The 18,986-nt window shown below is 36.7% G+C and overlaps 1 protein-coding gene across 2 annotated transcripts in view; it reads left to right on the top strand.

Annotated features, from left to right (window-relative positions):
* Positions 1 to 2,034: 2,034 nt before the first annotated feature.
* LOC139003544 (guanylate-binding protein 6-like) overlaps positions 2,035 to 18,986 on the top strand; it is a 29,070-nt gene continuing 12,118 nt past the window's right edge. Inside the window, exons 1-5 of one of the 2 annotated variants that reach the window (XM_070405548.1) lie at positions 2,035 to 2,296; positions 8,592 to 8,787; positions 12,385 to 12,512; positions 13,839 to 13,948; positions 14,135 to 14,331. In XM_070405548.1, coding sequence (XP_070261649.1) covers positions 8,598 to 8,787; positions 12,385 to 12,512; positions 13,839 to 13,948; positions 14,135 to 14,331 — 625 coding nt within the window. In that variant the 5' untranslated portion in view covers positions 2,035 to 2,296; positions 8,592 to 8,597. Of the gene's footprint in view, positions 2,297 to 8,591; positions 8,788 to 12,384; positions 12,513 to 13,838; positions 13,949 to 14,134; positions 14,332 to 18,986 lie in introns of those variants that run through there. The other variant, XM_070405549.1, reaches the window with a different exon arrangement.

The following is an 18,986-nucleotide window of genomic DNA, read 5'->3' as shown; positions in this document are numbered from 1 at the left end:
GGTAGTAGACATTACACCTTTCTAGCTGCTCTTGCATCTAGGTGTGGCCATGTGCACATGCAGTATAACCAAAAGTATATGTATATTACTTGTGGGTTCTCAACCAGCCACTTTTCCCCATCTAACGGTCTGGATATCACATTCAACCTTTGACCTTGCATATGCCTTCGTGGATATTGAACAATGGAATGGAAGGAACCTGAATCCCTGAATTACTTTGTGGAACCTAGAATGGGGGGACTGTGATATACTTTCTAAGCTGTAGCACCAGCCTCTTAAGTGATCTTGTTCTCCAATGTTCTCAGTTTATTCACTCTCTACTCCTACCATCAGAGAAATACAATTCAAAATGGCTCAGAGCATGTCTAGTAATCTTGAAAGTCTCTACCTGCTTGTGCAATGTAGCCCATGAGTCAGGTCTCAATCAATCTTTCTACATTATTCTCTGAGAGTCTGTTAACACTGGCTGCATTGGACCAGACTGACTGCTAGCATCCAGTCCCTACTTTTGTATATTTGCTAGTTTCTATCCTTTGCTTTAAAATATCTTTCCTTCAATCACTCTTGTTTCAAAAGTGAGTCATTCTTTAAGATCCAACAGAAATGGTACCTTCTCTATAAAGCCACCTATAACCCTTACTAACATAATTATGCTATTGCTTTTGTAGTGACCAACACTTCATTTGTAACATCATTTTAGCACTTATCACTTCTGTCTTTATTTTGTATTTGCCTCCTACAAGGTGTAAATTGTCTAAAGGTGAGAACCTTACTTTATTCATCTTTCAATATACAAAGGCAATGGGCCTCATAATTGTATTAGTTGTACCAGTGAAATGCAGCATCATGTGTTGCAGGAAAACCATACTATTATCCAAATTAAAGATACCAAATAAAGATAATTTATAAAAATTGTGCAACAGCATGACACAATAAGAATATATTTTAACTCTGAAAATAGGAAGTCTTGGATATAAACTCATACTAAAAGGTAAACATTCCAATAAAAATATGATTGATAATATTACCTCACATATTTAAAGAAATAAAGAAATTTAAAATTTTCATTTTTCAATGTATTTTATGATATTGTATTCAATGTACCAACTTTCTTGGAACAAGAGTTTCATTTTAGTAATATATTGTTGATCATGCTATGAAAATGAATATCTGACATTGAACTGTTGTTACTTAGTTTTTACCATGCTTTCAAAGAGCCAATTTCAACCAAACAGATTGATGAAAGAGGAATTAACATTTTAATGTCTTTGAAAGCAACTCAAAATACTGTAGGCAGAGAAAAATAGGCAATGAAACGACCCCAAATTGGTTCCATTACAGAACCCCTACATATATTCATCCAGAAGGCAACAGATGAAGCAGGGGACTAATTTGAACTACAGAGTTTGATTCAATGTAATGCCTTAAAATTATATATTTGTTTTTCTGAATTAATGCTCATACTAAAATTCAAACATGAAGGGGAAATTTTAATAGGACATAATAAAACCAGAAAAGTGAGAGAAAATATGACATTACCAGCTTTTTAAAATGCCATGATTGTGATTTCTTTGCTCATTTTAAATAAATACTCACTTTTGAAATTTTTATAGTATTTTATTTATTTAAAGCAAACACTCAAAATATATAAATTCAGAACCTTTATAATCTCCCACAGAGCTAACACACACACACACACACACACACACACACACACACAAGAAATGGAAGAATATGTTTCAATACAGCGATTATCTCTGACTGTAAAATTCTTTAACGAGGAATGACTTGTTAATAATAAGAGTACTTAAAATGAGAGACAGAAATGAAATAGTCTAAAGGAAAAATTAAAACAAACAAAACACCCATATTGCCCCCAAAAGTACCCCTGAGAGAAGCAGCAGCCCCTGGCAGCCTGTTGCTACTGGCTCACATTCAGCCTGCTACTCTGTGTTCACTGTGGGGTCAGGGGACACAAGACAACTGAGGAGGAGGGACCAGTAGGTGGATTTCCAAGGAGGAACCAAAAGGGATCGTCCACCTCCGTGCGCCTCCACACTTGGACCTCTCGTCTCCGCTAACAAACATGAGAACCCTTCACAGTTAAAACCACTAGACACTCACTCGTGTGCTTTCGATTTTGACTCTCCTCACCCGACCCATAACTGCTTGGCCATAACATTTTCAGGATCTAAAGAGAGTGGTCGGTACCGGAGGATCCAGATGCAGAAGGAGCGCGCGGAGGAAGAGCAAGGACAGCTGAGTACTGGTCCCCTGGCTGGGGCACACGCACCACGTAAGTTCGCTCCTAGTCTTGGTCTTCCACACACATGTTCGTATAACAACGACCACGCGTGCCCAAGCGCGCACCCCGCACAGGAGGCTCAGGCTGGGCAGGCACCGTGGTCCGTGGGGAAGCAGCGGAGGCGGGTGCGGGAGGGGAGGGCGCTGGCTGGGCAGGCGGCCAGGCGGCCAGGCGGCCAGGCGCTTTGCTCCCGAGCCTCAGCTTTTGCGATAGGACCCAAGGCGGCTGCAGGGCGACAGCGCGCGCAATGTGTCCCAGGGAGAAACCACTCCTCCTGGGGCAGCCGCTCACGGCTGCACAAAGAGCCCTGTATTGATCTTGTCAGTGGAAAGGGGCTGAAGTCCCCTGGGACTGATGGACTAAACCATGACTTTGCAGAGGTACTGGGTGGGATCCATTCCTTCCCGTTCTCCATCGCTGCTTCAGACTGGCCCCTGCTAGACACTGGAGAAAAAGAAAAAGGTGGTCCCCAACCTACACTATAATATTTAAGAGTTATTTTTGTATTAACCATATTTAGTATTCAAAAAATTCTAACACGCTCTCTTTATAGAAAATAATTCATTCTCAGTCTCTTTAATCAACTGTTAAAAACTCTAAGGTCTAAGCCCGTTTTTTATCCTGCACTGTTTCTGAATGTGTGGTCCCTACCAAAACAAAATTAAAAAGACAGAAATTACTTTTATTTTTAAATTTTTGCTCCGTTTTCTTTCCATCTTCTATAAACTAGCAATAGAAACGCTGGAGTAGGAGAGGGAGCAAGGAGGAGTGAGAAACAACTGGGAGCTTGATCTTTGACACATTGGCCTGAGGAGCTGAGGGGCAGAAATGCTAATCCTTCAACATTCCTTTGCATGCAACTTGATCTTGAGCTTAAACCTCTCAATTTCTGATTGAAAATGGTCCCTGAGGCATAGGGAGGTAAGAGCCCCTATAGCCTTTAGGGCAGGCTGGACTGCAGGGTTCAGTTGCTGGCTTTCTTCTGGGAAAGCTCAGCTTCCCCCTTTGGAGCAGTGGTAGCTATAAGGTGACAGCCTCGTAGGATGTCACATAACCAGGACAGCAGCAAGCGGAGAGATGAGAGATTGTTCTTCTCCTGGCTGTTTAATGGGGTGTGGGGGTGGTGAAGGCAGTTTCTTCATCCATGTTCCTCATTATAATTTACATTAGGATGGATTTATCACTGGTTCTTAGTCTTAACTCCACATTAGATTAGATTCACCTCCTGTACTCTCACTTTTTGCATCAAGAGCAGACTGACTCAGAGACTCTGGCTGCCTTCATTTATTGGAGAGGAAAATGATAAAGGAGAACCCAAAACAAACGGGCTGCCTATGGATTGCAGCCTCATCCCCATCCCCAGTCTCATCTTTAAAAGTTGGAAGCCAGACATTGGCTGTAAATCACTGCTCAGGCCCAAGCTTGCTTTGGACTCCAGGGGCAGCTTCTTTTTTGGTACATCCTGAAAATTGGGCAGAAGCAACTCAGCACTTCCTGGAAAATAAGTAGTTCTTTCCTTCTCCCTAATGAAATCCTATGGCAGATATTTCCAGGAGTTATGCAGACCTACCCAACGGCAGCTGGGTTCTGAGTCATTCTACGTGGATATTTTTGAACATTTACATGGGAGTGCAGAAATTGAGAGGTTTTCTTGTTATTTTTCATTGACATATATAACTTTTTATTAATATATACTTTTTATTGGCCCTTAATATATATCTATTTCTTTATTTTGCTGCACAAATCAATCTCCCAGTGACTCAATTTTCCCACATGTATGAATTTTGAACTTTGTGGGCAAAAGGATTTTAATGACTTCTTAAAAAGGAGAAAAATCAAAAGCTATTTCCATTCTGAAACCTAAATTCTTCAGTCCCTTTAGTATTATAAATGGTTCTATAGATATTACATTTCATTGATCTGTCATATGTCAAGTTGAATTGTCAATTTAAAAACTCAGATTTTGATGAATACTTGCCATACTTATTACAATTTTTATAGCTGCTCTCAACAACTAGGACCACGAGACACAAGAGATGCATGAAGTCTTTAGCTTAACAATTAAATTCATGGCTGTGTCCCTAGGTTATTCCAGTGCCAGGTCCTTCCTCAGCATCATAAGCCTCTCTATTCTCTTAAGACCTGGTTAAGCCTTAGGTTTTAGGACACTGATGCGGTGATGGCTTTGCTTCTCACTGATGATGACCCTGCTTTGGATAGAGCTTCTCTACAGCACTATAGACGTGGCTGTCCAGTGACAGCAATGACATTCAATCTGAGATCCTCACAAAGTTGGGAGCACTTTGGCCCTTGCAGGGATTCTAAGGGCAGAACCAAAAATAGATGAATTTTTTATTGCAAAATTTTTATGAATTTTTTTAGCCTGTGCCATGAATGTAGCAGAAAAGAACAACTAAATTCAGCCTGCCAAAGTATAGCCCAGATATGAAAACCTTATTTCCAGAGAAGCACAAGGTGATGATTATCACTGTTATGGTTGGAATGGTGATTGGGGACCACCCAGGAAAAGCTGTTGATATTAGCAATCCCTTTTGTTTACTCATTTTGTGTCTCTTTCCTTACAGTTTCCCTGAAAAATAAGTAATGGTGAAATTTATATCAGGACCAAATTGTGGGCTCAGAAGCCATCAGGGTGTAAATGGACTTTTTAAGGGAAACTGGCAAGCATTTACAGTTACCCGAGTCGTGCTTTAGTAAGGACACTCTCCTTTTGTCAGTCTGTGGCTTAGACAACAGACTTCTCACACCCCCTTTGGGTTCCTGACCTATACACATGAAGGTGATCAAGGAAAAACCCTGTATTTGGGATAGCTGAGATTCTCTTAGGTCCTTTCTCTGCCCATTTGTTTCATGACAGCAGCACCAGTAGAATAAATATCTTGATAAAGGTAAATACATGGCCAATTATAACGGATAATGTTATTGTAACAACAGTCTGTCATTCCACTTTTTGTTTTCAACTATATTTAAGAGGTCAACAACTAAAAGCTATGAAAATGGCTTAAATGAGAAAGTATTTGTATGTTATTGACATTGAACTGGTTTAAATTTAAATTAGGGTGTGATCATTTTAGGATGTTAAATATAATTACCGTGGTAACCAAAAATATAATAGCTATAAGATATATACAAAAGGAAATGATTGGAGCATTAAAATCTTTTAGTACAAAAAAGTCAACTAGACATGAAAGAGGGATAAAAAAACTATAAGGCATATAGAAAACAAATAGCAAAATGATAGAAGTAATTCCTCTTTATAAGTAACAAGAGGCCTGGTGCATGAAATTTGTACACTTGGGCGGGGGGGGGGGGGCAGGGCGTCCCTCAGCCCCACCTGTGCCTTCTCACAGTCTGGGATCCCTCGGGGAGCGGGCCTAAGCCATCAGTCAGACATCCTTAGCGCTTCCATGGAGGCGGGAGAAGCTCCCACCACTGCTGCTGTGCTTGCCAGCTGTGAGCCTGGCTCTGTGTTAAGTGTCTGTCCCCTGGTCAGTGCACATCATAGCACCAGTCATTCTGCCATTCAGTTGATTTGCATATTAGCCTTTTATTATATAGGATTAATCTACATGTAAATGAATTAAAGTCTACCATCAAAAGGTAGAAATTGGCAGAATTTATTTTAAAACAAACATGTTAAAACTACATGGTGTCTACAAGAGACTTACTTTATATTCAAAAACACAAATAGTCTGAAAGTGAAATGGTGGAAATGATGTTTCATGAAAACAGTTACGAAAGGAAAGCATGGATGGATATATGAATATCAAACTAGACTTTAAAAGTCATAAAAGTTACAAAAAGCATAGAAAGACATTATATATTAAGAAGAGGTTCAATATGGAAAGAAGTATAGTAAGTGTAAGCATTTACGCACCTAGTAACAGAAATTCAAAACATACAAGGCAAAAATTGAATAGACATGAAAATAAACAGTTCTATTAAAATAGTTGGAGGCTTCAATATTTCACTTTCAAGATGGATAGAAAAATCAGGCAGAAGTTAATTAAAGAAATAGAGGAGTTGAACAATGCAATAAACCACTTAGGTCTAACAGAGCTTCTATAAATAACAGCAGAATACACATTCATCTCAAGAGCACATAGGACATTTTCCAGAATAGAACACATGTTAACCAAAAATTAAGTCTTAATAAATATAAAAAGATAGATACCATACAGAGTACCTTCCCTGATTAAAATGGATATAGTTAGAAATCAGTAACAGAAGTAAAACTGGAAAGTTAACTAATTTGTGGAAATAGACAACACACTCTTATACAACCAATAGATCAAAGAAAATCACTTGAGAAATTGAAAAATATTTAGAGACAAATAATAATGATAACACAACATACCAAAATTTATGGGATACAGTGAAAGCAGTACTAAGGGGTGAGGGGGAGTTAAAGGTATAAATATTTACATTAAAAAAAGAAAAAATCTCAAATAAAAAAATCTAACTTTTTTTTCTAATCTAAAGAACTAGAAAAATGAGAACAAACTGAACAGAAGGAAGTAAATAATGAAGATTAGAGAAGAGAATAGAAAGACAATAGAGAAAATCAACTAAACCAAAAGCTAGTTATTTGAAGTGATCAATCAATTGACAAACCTTTAGCTAGCTTGATTTAAAAAAAGAGAGCAGGCACTAATATTGAAATGAGAAAGTTATTCACATAGACTCTTTTCCTTGGGGTAATCCCAGAAAAGAGATTACTACCAATTCTGTAGGAAACAGATAAAAGAGAGCATTATGAACAGCAGCACACCAACAAATTAGATAACTTAGATGAAATGGACAAACTCCTAGGAAAACAAAATCTGCAAAGGCGAAATCACAAAGAAAATTATTTTCGACCTACAGTCGGTAAGGATATTTAATTAGTAATAAAAAGTGTCCTGACCAAAAAAACCAAAACCAAACCAAACAAAAAAAACACCCAATGCTCTACTGTTGATTCCTACCAAGCATTGAAGAACTAACACCAATTCTCAAACAACTTAAAACAATTGAAGAGGAGGAAATTCTTCCTCACTCATTCTATGAGGTTAATATTATACTGATACCAAAAATACATAATGACACTACCAGAAAGGAAACCTATTGACCAATGTCCCTGATGAATATCAATGCAAAAATCCTCAACAAAATACCAGCAAACCAAATTTAGTAGCACATTAAACGAATTATACTCTATGACCCTTCATGACCAAGTGGTGTTTATTCTTAATAAATGTAGTATAGAATAAATTAATCAATGTAGTATAGAATAAATTAATAGAATAAGGGGGGGAGCACAGGATTTTCTCTAGCTATGCAGAAAAAAACATTTGACAAAAGTCAACACTCTTTCACTCAGCAAAGTAGGAATTGAAGAAAACTACCTCTATGTAAAAAAGCCATGTATGAGAAACCCACAGCACACATCATAATGGTGAAAGATTGAAAGCTTTTTCTCTACAATCAGGAAATAGACATGAATGCCTGCTTTCACCACTTTCATTTCAACACTGTACTGAAAATTTTAGCCAGAGCATTTGGCAAGAAAAAAAAAGGCATCCAAATTGGAAAGGAAGAAGTAAAATTATTTCTGTTCACAGATGATATGATTATATGTGTAGAAAACTAAAGATTCCACACACAAAAACGTTAAAAGTAATAAACAAATTCAGCAAAGTAGCAGGATACATAGTCAACATGCAAACATTAGTTGGCTTTCTATATACTAACTATGAACAGACTGAAAAGGAAATTAAGAAAACAATTTCTAGGAGTATATGGAATAATCAATGTTGTTAAGAAAGATTCTCCCAGATTGGTGATTGCAAAGCATGGTATAGTGACATAGACTCTCTTGGTTTCAAATCCAGGACCTACCATTTTTTCACATATAAATTTGAGCATATCCCTCAGTCTTTCTGAACTGTGTTGATTACATATGCAAAGTGGGTATAATAAGTCCAAATTTGCAAGGTTTTTATAATGAGCAGTGAGGTCAGCTTTGTAATGCATCTCTCACAGAGCTCAGCAATGAATGAGAATCATTGCTTGAATTTTGTTTTTATTATGGAAGTAAAACTTTGGAGGCTGATAGTATCTACTGTTTCATCACTACCATCAAATGCTATCCTACATTTTGTGCCATAGAAAAGTACAGAGGTCCCACAGGCCCTCTGCTGATGCACACAGGCTTTGATTAACCTTGAATCAGAGAATGAATTTGTGATGTTATTACTACAGATAAATTATTTTGGGTTTGCAGGTTGCCATGGCATCTGGACCCATCATGTTGGTCCCCATGTGTTTGGTGGAAAACAAGGATGAGCAGATGTCAGTGAACGAGAAAGCCTTAAAGATTCTTTACAAGATTTCTCAACCAGTGGTGGTTGTGGCCATCGTTGGGCTGTATCGCACAGGAAAATCCTATTTGATGAACTGTCTTGCAAGAGAAAAGTGTGGTGAGTGAAGTCCTGTGAAAGAAGCTGTTTGCTTAATTCCAGCTGAATCTCAGCTTCTCACTACTTCTCTAGGGTCACAGGAAGGGAGATCCCACATTTCTTATTAGACACATTTTCTAATTCTAGTTCTCACCAGCAAACTTGCAACTTGACCTTTTTCTGTTCCTAATTCTTACTTCTATGTTTCCACTTCCTATAAAAGGAAAATCTCCCAAACTTGTGCTCTCAGAGACATCTTTTCTAACCCACCAGGCACTAAGCTCTGGAAGCTATGTTTCCCACATGAAATTTTGATTTCTATTACTGTGATATTCTTATTAACTAACCAACATGCTTGAATATCTATCATCTTAAAATTTCTCTCTGGACTCCATATCTCATTATGACTACCACCTCATTTTTTCTTTTTACTCCTCTTCAAGCTAAAATATTTTGTCTGTCTTTATTTCCTTCCCCAATTCTACTCTTCCCACCTCTCTTTTCAATTGACTTCTCACTGTTTTTAACCCTAACAGTCCACTGAATGCTCTTATTATATTTACCAATGAACTTCATTTTGTATGACCAATGGGTGCTTCTTTGGATCCATCTTAGTTCCCTGTTTGACATCTTATTTCATAGTTGATATCTCTCTGCTCCTTGAAATTTTTTCTTTACTCGGCTTCTGTGGCACCACACTCTTTTGGGTTTCTTTTTATCCCTGTGTCTAGTTCTCTTCCATCTCTTTACTGGCCTCCAACTTTTCATCCACTCATCTGAATGGTAGGTCCCTCCAGGACTTGGCCCTGAGATCTTTTCTCTCCTCTGTTTATACTTTCTCAGTTTGATCTCATCCAATCTCTGGACTTTAAATGCAACTTTTATTCTCATATCTCTGCAATGCATATTTCTTGCCTCAGTATCTCTTCTGACATTCAGACTCATTAATCAAATAACTATCTAAGTTGTTCTTTTTGAAAGTTTTCCACTTAAAGTTATGTTCACAATAAAAGTCTAGATCAATCCCCACTTTGAAACCAAAATGAAACCAAACCAAACAAAGCAAAATAACAGCTCACTTTCTGCTTTCTCAATCATTTTCTTCCCAGTAGTGTACCAACTTTTAGTTTCAAGCCTCTAACTTGATAGCCCTCACTTAGCTTATCTCACACATCCAATTCACACATTCCCTCTTGTTACTCTTACTAAATATATCTCAAATCTGTTTTTCTATTTTTATCTTACTATTTTCATTTATTTTTAATCCTCACTGGAATACAGGCTCAGTGATTTTAGAGACAGGAGGAAGGATAGAGGTGGGGAGGAAGGGAAGGAGAGAGAGAAAGAGAGAGAGAGAGAGAGAGAGAGAGAGAGAGAGAGAGAGAGAGAGAGAGACATTGATCCATTGCCTTCCAGTGCTTGCTCCAATGGGGGGATCTAACCCGCAACATAGGTATGTATGTGCCCTGACCAGGAACTGAACCCACAACTCTTAGGTGTATATAATGACACTCCAACCAACTAAGCCACACTGACCAGGACTATTTTAAGATTTTTATTTATGAGGCTAAGTCAGTCTAATCTTTTGCCTGAAATCCTTTCTTTTTTTTTTTCTGAAGTGTCCTTTTTCTACTTTGACCCTCTCTAATAATTTATCTTCAAAGCAACCAAGCAAAGTTTCATGTAGCTGCTTTTAATGCCTTCCATAAGCTTGCATTATTCTTACATAAAATCCACACTCCTCAGAGGCCCACTGTGACCTAGTCTTTCCAATACCTTATACATTTTCTCCATCACTAGTTATGATACAACCATACCAGCCTCCTTGTTGCCCTTGCAAATTGCAAGCCCTTTCCTATCTCCAGTTCATTGAACCTGTGGTTCACTCTGCCTGCAATACTTGCTTCTTCTTTACCCAGCTGGCTCCTTTTATTCAAGGCTCTGCACAAATGTCCCAGTTATCAAAGAAGCCTTCCCTGCCCATCCTGTCTCATGTCGCCTCTCCATTGAAATTTAACACAATATGAACATATTTTATATAATTATATATTTACTTGTTTTTCTTCTTATATTAAAATTAAAATCAGTAGAGGAAAAAACCTTACCTGGAGTCTTTGCTACAAATTTGCCATAACAAGTATAGTGTGTAGAACATAGTAAGTACACAGTAAGTGCTTCTTTAATTGAGTAAGAGAAACATAAATCAGAATGTTTACCTTTTAGGTCACTGCTATTTTTATTTTTATTTTTTTAAAATATATTTTATTGATCTTCCACAGAGAGGAAGAGAGAGGGACAGAGAGTTAGAAACATCGATGAGAGAGAAACATCGATCAGCCTCCTCCCGCACATCTACTGGGGATGTGCCCGCAACCCAGGTACATGCCCTTGACCAGAATCGAACCTGGGACCCTCCAGTCCGCAGGCCGATGCTCTATCCACTGAGCCAAACCGGTTTCGGCAAGGTCACTGCTATTTTTATATGACTTTAGCTAGCCTTCATGAAAATTCTGATTAGAGCGCTGTACCTTGGTGTTGCAGAATATCTTGTAGACTAGCATATCCAAATACTAAAAAGCCCATGAATATGGTTTACTGTAAGAAGAATCTGACCCTGGGAACATAAAATAAGTCATAAGAAAAATAGAGGACAACATACTGAAATCCATGGGCAGAAAATGAGAATATAGAAACAGCATCAACCACACATCAACATCTTTTCTATTCTGGTTCAATGTGGAGCTCTCAGAAGTTCTGTTTTCCCTCAAAATAGAAAAAAATCAGAATAAATGTGATGTGATAATGTTTCTCTTAAAGAATGTTTTAATTGTTGCTGGGATTCCTTGAGTTAGTTGTGATTTATAGCATCTTCAAAACAAGTAAAAGGTGAGATGCAGCCACAATCTTTTATGAGGGCTTATAAAGTATGCTTATTATTTATTTATTTGTTTGTTTGTTTGTTTATTTATTTATTTATTTTTCCATTCCTGTCTCTCCATAGTCCCATCGATTAAGACCAGATTTCATGTGCCTGGCTCATAAACTGGTTATAAATTACCAGGGTCTTAGCCTTCATTGGCTGTAAGACTCCAAAGAGAAGGTGTTTCTGTATATTTTAGCCACTGCGGTATCTCCTGAGCCTTGAACATATCCCCAATGCCAAGAACATAATGGGTGCTTAATAAATAATATTTAATAAATTGCCCTGTTCATTCCTCAGACTATTGAAAGGTCTTGATCTAATTACAATACATTCAACTCACTTCTTTAGGGAGTCATGATTGTTGAATGGATAAAAAACAAAGCTTTCTTATGTGTAGCATACTCCTTTCTTTTCTCATCCAATGTGTGGGTAGGGCCACCTAGCCTTGAACGGGGATATGTTTACATTGCAAAATGGAATTAGCAGTCTGAATAAACCAAACTGATGTGAAAAAGTATTACTGCTAGTGAAAGTATGCGTAGTTAGATGGCATACAAATGTGGACACCCTTGAAATGGAGAAAGCACTATATTGTATCTTAGGGCATTTATAACCCTGTATATCTCATTTTATGGCTCATGGGCTTCTTGGACTCTCTGTTGTCACTCTGTGTTGCATTTCCCATTCCCTTGCAGGTTTCCCTCTGGGCTCCACGGTGCAGTCGGAAACCAAAGGCATCTGGATGTGGTGTGTGCCCCACCCCTCCAAGCCCAACCACACCCTAGTCCTTCTGGACACTGAGGGCCTGGGTGATGTGGCCAAAGTAAGGCAGGGTCACAAACAGATCCTTTTTATTCTGGATTTTCTCCTTATCTTTTCATGATCCTTTGTAATTTAACTGTGGTGATCTATTCTTGAAATGCTGAAATCTAACTATATTGAACAAGGCAGACTTTGGCCTCTTTGAAACTCATTTCTGGGTTAAATAAAATAATGTGGTATATTAGATAAGATCTTTTATTTCTGAGCACTGAAGTGAATAATTTTACCCTTTGTAATAAGCCTTTATTGAGAAACTGAATTTAAGGGTCTTGAGCTGAGTTATACATTGTTTATGCTGCAACTAATTGCTGGCTTCTGCAATAATTTAGTCAACCAAAAATTTTTGGCCATCTTCAAGGCTCTTCATTATTCTTCACAGGAGTTTGCTTTTGAGCTTTATCTTCTCTACTTACCTTTTGCTCTGTGCCATTCAGAACAATAACTCTACTTATTGCATTCTAACTCTCATTTTGCTTCTGCAGATCTTTCTACTTGCAAGCTTCTTTCATTTCTTCAAGTCAAGATTTTATAAATCCTTTAACATCCAGCACAAAATTTTTAGGGATGTTTCATATTATAAACGCACTCTTTCTCTAACTCCAGTATATTTTGTTCCCCTTTGACTGATTCATCATTTAAAAATATATATATATATATTTATTGATTTCAGAGAGGAAGGGAGAGGGAGAGAGAGATAGAAACATCAATGATGAGAGAGAATCATTGATTGGCTGCTTTTTTATTTTATATAATGGCTGTTGTTTTTACTAATATTCACTATTACTGTGCAACCTTTACATTATATTGTTGTCATCTTCATTACATTTGTTTTTAAATGTTTGTAAATACCATGAAATAGTTATCTCAAGTGTAACAATTATATTCACCTTTGCTTCCCTATAACTAAGAAAAATATATAACATTTAGCGGTAGTTCATAAATATTTAATTTACTTGGTTTTATTTTGAGAGTTCAGTTGTGACTAGCATAGTAGTTATTTTACAGTTCACTTTTTGTTAAATGAACATGTGGTGTCACTTATGAACTATGAATTGTTCAAAATTATTATGTTTACTCCCACTTAGTAACAAAGAACACTTGAAGGAAAGTATAATTAGAATTCTTTTATAGGTGAGGAAACTGAGATCACAAGAAATGTCAATGTAATTGCCAAAGCTGAGATTTGCCTTTAATTCTGATTTCAAGGTTTTTTCTTTGTACCAAACACACTATGATCTGAAATCATAAATTAAAAATGATTAAACAAATAACTGAATGAGTTTCTGAAAATAAGACTCCTAAATGTTTTTTCTAACATGTTTTCTAGGGTGATCCTAAGAATGACTCATGGATCTTTGCCCTGGCTGTGCTTCTGAGTAGCACTTTCATCTATAACAGCATGAGCACTATCAACAATGATGCCTTAGAGAAACTGCAGTATCCTTCCCAGTTTTATTGAGAAATCTATGGGAATGGAGACAAAGCTGAGTTCTCTCCCTGCGGCTGAGTGGCTTTTGGTGGAGTAGAGGGAACCCAGGGCAAAAGACAATGTTCATAATAATTTTTTTGAGGGAAGTGTAGGAACTGTGGGTAGAAAGTTCCTTTTCCTTAGCCAGGTCCTAGTTATGTGACAGAGTTGACGGAACTCATCAGGGCAAAGTCTTCTCCTAGACATGGTGGAGTAGAAGATGCCACAGAGTTTGTGAGTTTCTTTCCAGACTTTATCTGGGTCGTACGGGATTTCACCCTGGAGCTGAAGTTAAATGGCCAACCTATCACAGAAGATGAGTACCTGGAGAATTCCTTGAAGCTGATTCCAGGTAACAGGTTGGCTGGGCAGTGGATGGTCCAATAGAGGGCGGAGGAAGGTACTAAACATTGTCTATTATCTCTAATAGTTGCATTTGTATTTTAAGATTAGATCAAGCCCCATAGAATTGGTTTTTGGAACCTAGGTTGCTATTTGTTGGTAAGTTCTAGTAACTAAAGGGTGTCCCAAAATTCACGCAAGAAATAATTTTGATAGAAAACACAGGTTTATAATTAAAAATTGCAAATGTTTTATTGATTCATAAAGTATATAGTATAGGGTTATGTATGGAAGAGGACATCCGGTAAATGGCCTCCACAACTTTGCTGGCACATACGCAAAGCCGTGGTCTTCATTGTCCCTGCTCCTGGGCCATAATTGTACTTGGTAATGCTTATCAAATTGAAGAGATTTTAGAATCTGATTCAATAAACCAAGTAAAATTAGGCTTTTATTTTTTTGTTGTTGTTGTTAATGCTCACGTAAAATTCAAATCTTGCGTGAGTTTTGGGACACCCTTTACATAGTTAAGCTCACCCAAGAAGACTGGGGCTGAATGTAGAGTGAAAATTATTCAAAACTAAATTTCACCTAACATAATTTATACCTTAACATTAAAATATAATGGATGCTAAAACTTTCCAAAGACCAGACACTTTTGTTCTTTGTTATGCTTCTCCCTTTTTTTGTTGATGAAAGAAATGACCTATATAATTGTTAGCCATAAAATCACACTGAAGTACATATTTCACTCAGTTCTTACTTTTCTCAAGGAGAAATATAAATTTCTAGTGTGAGAATAGTTGGATCTTGCACAAAAAAATTTACACCCTAAATAGACCTTATTATCTACTATCAATGCTTATGTTTTCATTATATCTCTCACATTTTTTTAATAAATTGGGGTATAATTGACATACTACGTGGGTAGAATTTTTACCTGCACTATCCAAGTTCAGGGGGAATATAAACAATGGCACTCCTGGCTCCTTCATCATAATAGGTTCTTTTAGATTTTGGGAGGCTCCTACATTTCCCCTATCTTCTCTGTATGGTCTCTCTCTCTCTTTGTTATACAGAAGCTCTTCAATTGTCCTTCAGTTGTCTTTCAGGAGGAATTGATCTAAATATAGGTGCACATTTAGTGTGTTCATGCACCTGCATCTTTTTCTAGTTTCTTGAGGTGTAAAGTTAAGTTGTTTATTTGAGATTTTTCTTGTTTCTTGTGGTAGACATCACTATGAACTTCTCTCTTAGAACTGCATTTGCTGAATCCCATATTTTGGCCAGTTGTATTTCTATTTCATTTGTGTTGAGGTATTTTCTTATTTCTCTTTTGACTTCTTCATTGACCCATTGGTAGTTTAGAAGCATGTTGTTTAATCTCCACATATTAGTGAAATTTTTAGTTTTCTTCTTGTAATTGAATTTTTTGTTGTTTTCTACTATTGTTGTCAGAAAAGATGCTTGATATGAATTCACTCTTTCTAAATTTGTTAAGACTTGTTTTGTGACCTAACCTATGATAGATCCTAGAGAAGTCAAGTGTGCTTGAGAATAAGGAGCATTCTGATAATTTTGGGTAAAAAGTTCTGTTTATACCTGTTATGTCCTTCTGATTTAATGTGTCATTTAGGTGATTGTTTTTGTATTAATTTTCTGTATCCATGCACTATTTATTGTTATAAGTGGTACATTAACATCCCTTACTACTATTGTATTGCTGCCTAATTCCCCCTAGGTCTGTTCATGATTACTTTATATATTTAAATAGGGATATATATTCTCTGTTCTGGGTGCATAAATAACTACAAATGAGCCAAAACCGGTTTGGCTCAGTGGGTAGAGCGTCAGCCTGGGGACTGAAAGGTCCCAGGTTCGATTCCAGTCAAGGGCATGTACCTGGGTTGGGGGAAAACATCCCCAGTGGGAGATGTGCAGGAGGCAGCTGATCGATGTTTCTCTCTCATCGATGTTTCTAACTCTCTATCTCTCTCCCTTCCTCTCTGTAAAAAATCAATAAAATATATTAAAAAAAATAAAATAACTACAAATGTATATCCTCATGTTGGATTTATGCCATTATATAATGTTTGCCTTTTTTGATTTCTTATTACATTCTTTGTCTTATGGTCTTTTTGTCTAATGTAAGTATCACTACTTTAGATTCCTTTTATTTTCCAATTGCATGGAATATCTTATAATTTCTTTACTTTCAGTCTATAATGTCCTTACATCTGAAGTGCATCTCTTGTAGGCAGTATATAGATGGGTTTTATTTTTTATTTTTATTTTTAAAAAATATATTTTATTGATTTTTTACAGAGAGGAAGGGAGAGGGATAGAGAGTTAGAAACATTGTTGAGAAAGAGACATCAATCAGCTGCCTCCTGCACACCTCCTACTGGGTACATGCCCTTGACCAGAATCAAACCTGGGACTCTTCAGTCCTCAGGCTGACATTCTATCCACTGAGTCAAACCTGTTAGGGCAAGTCTTATTTTTTAAAAAATTCATTTAACCTTTCTATGTTTTTTGACAAATTAGTTCATTTACATGTAAAGTAATTATTGATAGGCATGTACTTACTGAATTTGTTAATTGTTTTCTGGCCATTTTGTAGTTCCTCTCTTCCTTTCTTCTTTTTTTTGCTACCTCTCTTTGTGGTTTGATAACTTTCTTTTGTGTATGTGTCATAAGTTCTTGCTCTGTCATTACCATGAGGTTGATATATAACAGCTTATTTATAACAGTCTATTTTAAGCTGATAACAATTTATGTTTGAAAGCATTCTAAACTCTACATTTTTAGTCTCCCCCACCACATTTTATGTTTTTGATGTCACATTTTAAATATTTTTATCTTGGGTATTCCTTAATTAATTACTGTGGTTATAGTAATTATTATTTATTTGGCCCATCTTTCCTTTTTTGTTGATGAGTCTAGCTGAAGGTTATGAATTTTGTTTATCTTTTCAAAGAACCAACTCTTAATCTTATTGATCTGTTACTTTCTTGTTTTCTCTCTATTTTATTTCCACTCTGACCTTTATTATTTCCTTCCCTTTACTAACTCCGGGTTTTGTTTTTTCTAATGCCTTAAGTGTAAAGTGATATTGGTATTTTGATATTTTCTTGTTTCTTGAGGTGAGCTTGTATAGGTATGAACTTCCCTCTTAGAACTGCTTCTGTTGCATTCCATAGATTTTAGAAAGTTATGTTTTCATTTTTACCCATCTCAAGATAGTTTTTGATTTTCTTGTTGATTTCCTCTTTAACTTATGGGTTGCTTAATAGCATGTTGACTAGTCTCCATGTGTCTTTTTCCCCCATTTTCTTCTTGTGGTTTATTTCAAGTTATATGGTGATTTGGTAAGAAAAGATATGTGGTATGATTTTAATCATCTTAAATATATTGAAACTGTTCTATGGCCTAACATGTAATCTGTTGTGAAGATGTTCCATATGTACTTTAAAAAATGTTTGTCCTGCATACTTTGTATGAAATGTTATGTAAATAACTATTAAATCCATCTGGTTTAATTTTTTGTTTTTTAAGAATAATGTGCACTTACTGATTTTCTGTATAGATTATCTATTCATTTATTTAAGTGGGTTATTAAAATCCCCTTTTATTATTGTTCTGCTGCCAATCTCTCTTTTTATGTCTATTAATATTTGCTGAATATATTTACATGCCTCTATGTTGGTTGTGTAAATATTTGTGAATGTTTTATCTTCTTCTTGGATTGACTGTTTTATCATTTTGTAATGCCCTTCTTTGTTTCTTTTTATAGTCTTTGTTTTAAAGTTTGTTTTGTTTTTATAAGTTTTATTACCCCAGCTTTAAAAAAATTTTTATTTTCATGGAATATTATTTTCCATCCTTCACTTATAGTCTATATGTGTGTTTTGATCCTAAGTGAGTCTTTTGTAGGCAATATTTAGCTGGATCTTGGTTTTTTATTCATTTAGCCACCCTATGTGCTTTGATTAGGGCATTTAGTTAATTTACATTTAAAGTAATTATTGATAGATATATACTTATTACCATTTTCTTAATTGATTTTTTCGGTCGTTTTTGTAGTTCTTCTCTGTTTTTTTCTTTTTTTCTTGGTTTCTTCTCCTGTGATGTTTTGCTTCTCTTTAGTGTTATGTTTGGGTTCCTTTCTCTTTATTTTGCATATCTTTTATAGGTTTTTTTGTTACCATGAGGTTCATATACATATCCTATATAATAAATGGCTAAAATGCAAATCACCCAAATGGTGAAGGACCAGTCACTATGATGCACACTGACCACCAGGGGGCAGATGGTCAATGCAGGAGCTGCCCCCTGGTGGTCAATGCGCTCCCATAGGGAGAGCGCTGTTCAGTCAGAAGCTGGGCTCATGGCTGGCGAACACAACAGCAGAGGCGGGAACCTCTCCCGCCTCTGTGACAGTGCTAAGGATGTCCAACTGATGGCTCCCAGACTGTGAGAGGGTGCGGGCCAGGCTGAGGAACCCCCTCCCGCCCTGAGTGCACTGGGCCTCTAGTGTATTATAAGTTGATAGGTATTTAAGTTTGCAAACTTTATTTTTTTTGTTGTTGTTGTTTTTTTGTTTTGTTTTGTTTTCATGCCCTTGACTGGAATCGAACCTGGGACCCTTCAGTCCACAGGCCA

The sequence above is a fragment of the Myotis yumanensis genome, unplaced genomic scaffold (genome assembly GCF_028538775.1).
Source record: "Myotis yumanensis isolate MYYU_CA2020_CCGP unplaced genomic scaffold, mMyoYum1.0.hap1 SCAF_2, whole genome shotgun sequence".
Classification (NCBI taxonomy): Eukaryota; Metazoa; Chordata; class Mammalia; order Chiroptera; family Vespertilionidae; genus Myotis; species Myotis yumanensis.
This window is presented reverse-complemented; position numbering and strand designations above follow the sequence as displayed.